Below are 6,010 nucleotides of genomic sequence, written 5' to 3'. Positions count from 1 at the left end.
TACACTGAAAAAAATGTTTCATTCATCCAATTAAAAAATTTTTTTGGTAATGATTCACATCTATATTTTTTTAACTTGAGCCAATGAAAAATAAATAACTTGCCCGTAGGGCAAAAATAAATAAATAATAAATAAAAAATTGAAAAACAAATAACTTGCCCTTAGGGCAAGTTATTTACAGTGGGTACGGAAAGTATTCAGACCCCCTTACATTTTTCACTCTTTGTTATATTGCAGCCATTTGTTAAAATCATTTAAGTTAATTTTTTTTCCTCATTAATGTACACACAGCACCCCATATTGACAGAAAAACACAGAATTGTTGACATTTTTGCAGATTTATTAAAAAAGAAAAACTGAAATATCACATGGTCCTAAGTATTCAGACCCTTTGCTGTGACACTCATATATTTAACTCAGGTGCTGTCCATTTGTTCTGATCATCCTTGAGATGGTTCTACACCTTCGTTTGAGTCCAGCTGTGTTTGATTATACTGATTGGACTTGATTAGGAAAGCCACACACCTGTCTATATAAGACCTTACAGCTCACAGTGCATGTCAGAGCAAATGAGAATCATGAGGTCAAAGGAACTGCCTGAAGAGCTCAGAGACAGAATTGTGGCAAGGCACAGATCTGGCCAAGGTTACAAAAAAATTTCTGCTGCACTTAAGGTTCCTAAGAGCACAGTGGCCTCCATAATCCTTAAATGGAAGACGTTTGGGACGGCCAGAACCCTTCCTAGAGCTGGCCGTCCGGCCAAACTGAGCTATTGGGGGAGAAGAGCCTTGGTGAGAGAGGTAAAGAAGAACCCAAAGATCACTGTGGCTGAGCTCCAGAGATGCAGTCGGGAGATGGGAGAAAGTTGTAGAAAGTCAACCATCACTGCAGCCCTCCACCAGTCGGGGCTTTATGGCAGAGTGGCCCGACGGAAGCCTCTCCTCAGTGCAAGACACATGAAAGCCCGCATGGAGTTTGCTAAAAAACATCTGAAGGACTCCAAGATGGTGAGAAATAAGATTCTCTGGTCTGATGAGACCAAGATAGAACTTTTTGGCCTTAATTCTAAGTGGTATGTGTGGAGAAAACCAGGCACCTGTCCAATACAGTCCCAACAGTGAAGCATGGTGGTGGCAGCATCATGCTGTGGGGGTGTTTTTCAGCTGCAGGGACAGGACGACTGGTTGCAATCGAGGGAAAGATGAATGCGGCCAAGTACAGGGATATCCTGGGCGAAAACCTTCTCCAGAGTGCTCAGGACCTCAGACTGGGCCGAAGGTTTACCTTTCAACAAGACAATGACCCTAAGCACACAGCTAAAATAACGAAGGAGTGGCTTCTCAACAACTCTGTGACTGTTCTTGAATGGCCCGGCCAGAGCCCTGACTTAAACCCAATTGAGCATCTCTGGAGAGACCTAAAAATGGCTGTCCACCAACGTTTACCATCCCACCTGACAGAACTGGAGAGGATCTGCAAGGAGGAATGGCAGAGGATCCCCAATTCCAGGTGTGAAAAACTTGTTGCATCAAAAAGACTCATGGCTGTATTAGATCAAATGGGTGCTTCTACTAAATACTGAGCATTTTTCAGTTTTTCTTTTTTAATAAATTTGCAAAAATGTCAACAATTCTGTGTTTTTCTGTCAATATGGGGTGCTGTGTGTACATTAATGAGGAAAAAAAATTAACTTAAATGATTTTAGCAAATGGCTGCAATATAACAAAGAGTGAAAAATTTAAGGGGGTCTGAATACTTTCCGTACCCACTGTATAATCTTCATTTAAGTTTTTTTTTTTTTTTTCATCTAATATTTTAAATTACCAAAAAAAACATTTTAATAGTTATAGTTTTAAAGCAGAATGCAGAATAAACAACAATTGTGTGAAATAAATTGATTAATTGATTAATTGATTATTTTATTTTTTCATTCTATTTTTATTTATTTTATTTCATTCTATTTTATTTTTATTCCTAATTATTTATCAAGAAAAAAGCGTGGAAATAAAAATAATACAATTTTAAGTAATAATACAATTCTGTTTAATTCTACTATATAAATAGTATATTAATAATAACATGTAAAATGTAATATATTAATAAAAATAAAAGCTTAAAACTCCTTATGCTAGGTCACATCATTTAAATGATTGAGTAAAAATGGTTATATTAAAGGATTCATGAAGATTTTATCTCTAAGTTATAGTCAGTTATACAGTCTAAATGAAGTGTGTTTTCCTGCAGAGAGATGCTTTGGACGCTGACGTACATGTGGATACTCAGGACCAGGGAATGTATCGCTACCTGACCTCAGAACAGCTGTTTAAACTGCTCGACTGTCTTCTGGAGTCCCATCGCTTTGCTAAGGCCTTTAACTCCAATAACGAACAGAGAACCGCGCTGTGGAAGGCTGGTCAGTACTCACGATCATTTCTTTGTTGTTAGAAACTTGAGATGCAGTAAATATATCCATTGTTAGGAGTTTATTTCTCCACATCTACCAAAGCCACCACATAGCTTGCAGGTCACGTCGTATCAAGTCCTCCGTTATCAGATAGAGCCACCTGTGTGGCCTAATGGAAAGTCTTTGTCACGTCTGGCTTGATTTCTTCTCCCGTCCCACATTAAAAGAGCTCACTGTGTCTCCGTGTGTGTGATCAGGTTTCAAAGGGAAGTCGAAGCCCAATCTGCTGAAACAGGAGACCAGCAGCCTGGCGTGTGGCCTGCGCATCCTCTTCCGCATGTACATGGACCAGAGCAGGCAGGACGCCTGGGAGGAGGTGCAGAAGAGACTGCTCAAGTAAGACATCACTGTCACATTCGTGACTGGAACCGCTGTGCTGTCAGACCCTGCGGCCATGCAAACATTATTCAGCTAATTACATACTCATAGCTGTTGCTGTCTTCAGTACACTTCATATCTTTTACATTTAGCTTAGAGACATTTTTGATATTTTTATAATATGCTGCCACTATAACAGAAATCAAATATTATCTTAAAGATCCTGGGAAATCAAAATAGAGGAGTTTTAGGCTTTTATTACCTTAGTTTAGGGTAAAACCTTTTTTTTTTTTTTTTTTAAAGAAATTAATACTTTTATTCAGCAAGGATGCATTAAATTGATCAGAAGTGACAGTAAAGATATTTATAATTTACACAAAATATTTATATTTTAATTAAATTATTTTCTTTTGAACTTTCTATTCATCGAAGAGTCCTGAAAACTCTGTAAACTCACAATTCTGTGGAAAAAGTCAGAATTTACTTTTTTTTTCTCAGAACTGCAAGTTTATATCTCGCAACCCTGACTTTATAACATGCAATTGCGAGTTAAGTCGGAATTGTGAGATTTAAACTCGCAGTTCTGAGAAAATATCAGTCTTTCCCCCCCCCTTAGAATTGGAATTTATAACCCGCAATTGCGAGTTTATATCTCACAATTCTTAGAAAAAAGTCAGAATTGCGAGATACAAGCTTTGAGTTTATATCTCACAATTCTGACTTTATAATTCGCAATTAGGAGTTTTATATCACGCAATTCTGAGAAAAAACGTCAGAATTGAGTTTATATCTCGCAATTCTGACTTTCTCACAATTGCGAGTTATAAAGTCAGGATTGCAGGATAAAAAGTCGCAATTGCGAGAAAAAATTCAGAATTGTGAGATAAAAAGTTTTATTCTTTACTCAGTGGCAGAAACGGGATTCTATAGTTTTATTTCTATAGTATACATTTTAAATTATATTAAAATAGAAAAGTTACAATTACTTTAAATTGTAATAATATTTTTTTTAAAATACAGCTTTCAAATAAATATATTTACATGAAATACACACACAATAAAAAATCTAAAAAAAATTTTTTTTTTTTTTTTTAAAAGTACTTTCTATTCTGGATAAATAGACCAAAAATATTGATGACACATTCTGCACTTGCTTGTATATTCAAATTATATCCAAATATACTACATCCAAAATATATCCAAACACATGCCACCAACTAGTAATGGCAAGTAGCAAATGCGTCTTCATGGCTGTAGCATAAATTTAAGTATTTTGGATATTTTATAAAAAGGGAGGGATATAATATGTTCTACCTAAGTTTCTGTCTTTAAGCATCTTGGTATGTGTTTGTTAATAATAAAACACTTTCACACACACACTTGTGTGTCCCACGACAACATGAAATGGCATTCGCTATTTTACTACCATCATGTGACAAGTTTCCGGGTAAAACAGGATAGACAACAAGGAACAAGACTGTTCCAATATAATAATTAGGATTCTGTTCAAAATAATGCCCAGTAGGATCCTAATAGATAAACTCACAGGATGTTTTGCAGTTAGAGTCAAATAAAGACTTCAACTGTAGTAATGTTTAGAATCTAAAAACACTTAGACTTCAGAAGAGCAGCGCATTAAAAGCCATGTTGGTTCCTCATTCCAATTTGTTCATTTTTATGCTGGACAAAGGTCACATCCTGAAGGGGGAGTGTGGGTTTGCTTTATTGAATTGCGATTGGTGCTCTGGCGTGGATCCAACAGAGAAAGAGAGTTTCATGCACCATTAGGGCATCGTTTTGTTAGATTAGTTGAGTAACAAACATTAGCGCTAACAAATTAAGCTTTAAAACGAGACACGGACTACACTGAGCACTAATTTCACTCTATCCCGGAGTCTCAGACCTGTGCGCTTCCATTTAGCATTTAGCACACGTGTCCCCGACTCTCAGACTTCACTGCTAATAGCGTGCAATCATGAGAAAGAGGCCAGGTCAGACTCTGACTTCCTTGTCTGCAGGAAGACTGTCAGAGACACTAGTCATTGGCTGTGTTCAGTCCTGCAGACCTGCTTAACCAGGCTAAAGGGGATTTCGGTGAGATTAGGTCATGATGAGTGAAGGAAGTCGCAGGGCAGATGGGGGTTATATAAAACATATGAGGGGAGGAGCCTATCAGAGGTCACTAAGGCTGTATTCAAGATGTTTGTGGAATATTGAAATCCTCTGTGCTAAAACGCAGTCTCTTTTTCTGTTTGTTAGCGTGTGCAGTGACGCTGTGGCTTACTTCCTGACCCTGACATCTGAGAGCCACCGCGAGGCCTGGACTAACCTGCTGCTGCTCTTCCTTACCAAAGTGCTCAAGATCAGTGATGACAGGGTGAGTGTCTGATTCACTGCTGATACGTTAGTGAAGCTGCACAGAATTGTTCAGTCCAGCATTTCCCAACTGAGGCTTTGCAATCCCCTAGTGGTTAATGATGGAACTGCAAGACCGTTCATGAGTTTATATGAAACTATTTTTTAAAACGAATGTAAATGATTAAAAAACCCCCCCAAAAAAGTTATTTACTCTTTTTTTTAAATAAAATTATTTGTATAGTTAATGTATAGTTCAAGTCCTGACGTCTGATAATGATGACCAATTGAGCATTCAAGTCTTGTAACTGTACCTAATAGCTTTTAAAGGGATAGTTCACCCAAAAATGAAAATTCTGTCATTAATTAATGACAGAAATTTTATTTTTAGTTGAACTATCCATTTAAGTGAAAATTGGTTAAGTTTTTGTAAAATATTTGATAAAATATATATATTTACTTATTTTTATTATTTAGTAAATATTAGTGCTGTCAAACGATTAATCACATCCAAAATACGTTTTTGTTTACATAATATATGTGTGTGTGTGTGTACTGTGTATATTTATTATGTCTATATAAATACACACACATGCATGTATATATTTAAGAAAAATATGTTATGTTTATATATGAAATATATTTCTGTAATATAAATATATACATGTAAATATTTTCAAGTACACACACATTATGTAAACAAAAACTTATTTTGGAGGCGATTAATCGTGATTAATTTTTTGACAGCACTAGTAAATATGTTAAAATATTTTACAATTATTAATACATTTCGTTTTATATATTATTTACACTATTGTTCATATGTTTGGGGTTGGTAATTCTTTTCTGGGGGGGGGGGGGTTTAATAAAAAT

General features: G+C 36.1%; 1 protein-coding gene across 6 annotated transcripts in view; it reads left to right on the top strand.

Annotated features, from left to right (window-relative positions):
• Window positions 1–6,010, top strand: part of LOC107727224 (brefeldin A-inhibited guanine nucleotide-exchange protein 1-like) — a 96,500-nt gene that overhangs the window by 88,403 nt on the left and 2,087 nt on the right. For all 6 annotated transcript variants that reach the window (XM_016537015.1, XM_016537018.1, XM_016537016.1 and 3 more), the window contains 3 exons: window positions 2,245–2,413; window positions 2,662–2,800; window positions 5,042–5,159. In XM_016537015.1, coding sequence (XP_016392501.1) covers window positions 2,245–2,413; window positions 2,662–2,800; window positions 5,042–5,159 — 426 coding nt within the window. The remainder of the gene's footprint in view (window positions 1–2,244; window positions 2,414–2,661; window positions 2,801–5,041; window positions 5,160–6,010) is intronic.

The sequence above is a fragment of the Sinocyclocheilus rhinocerous genome, unplaced genomic scaffold (assembly GCF_001515625.1).
Source record: "Sinocyclocheilus rhinocerous isolate Xijiao unplaced genomic scaffold, SAMN03320098_v1.1 scaffold65, whole genome shotgun sequence".
NCBI classification, from domain to species: domain Eukaryota; kingdom Metazoa; phylum Chordata; class Actinopteri; order Cypriniformes; family Cyprinidae; genus Sinocyclocheilus; species Sinocyclocheilus rhinocerous.
This window is presented reverse-complemented; position numbering and strand designations above follow the sequence as displayed.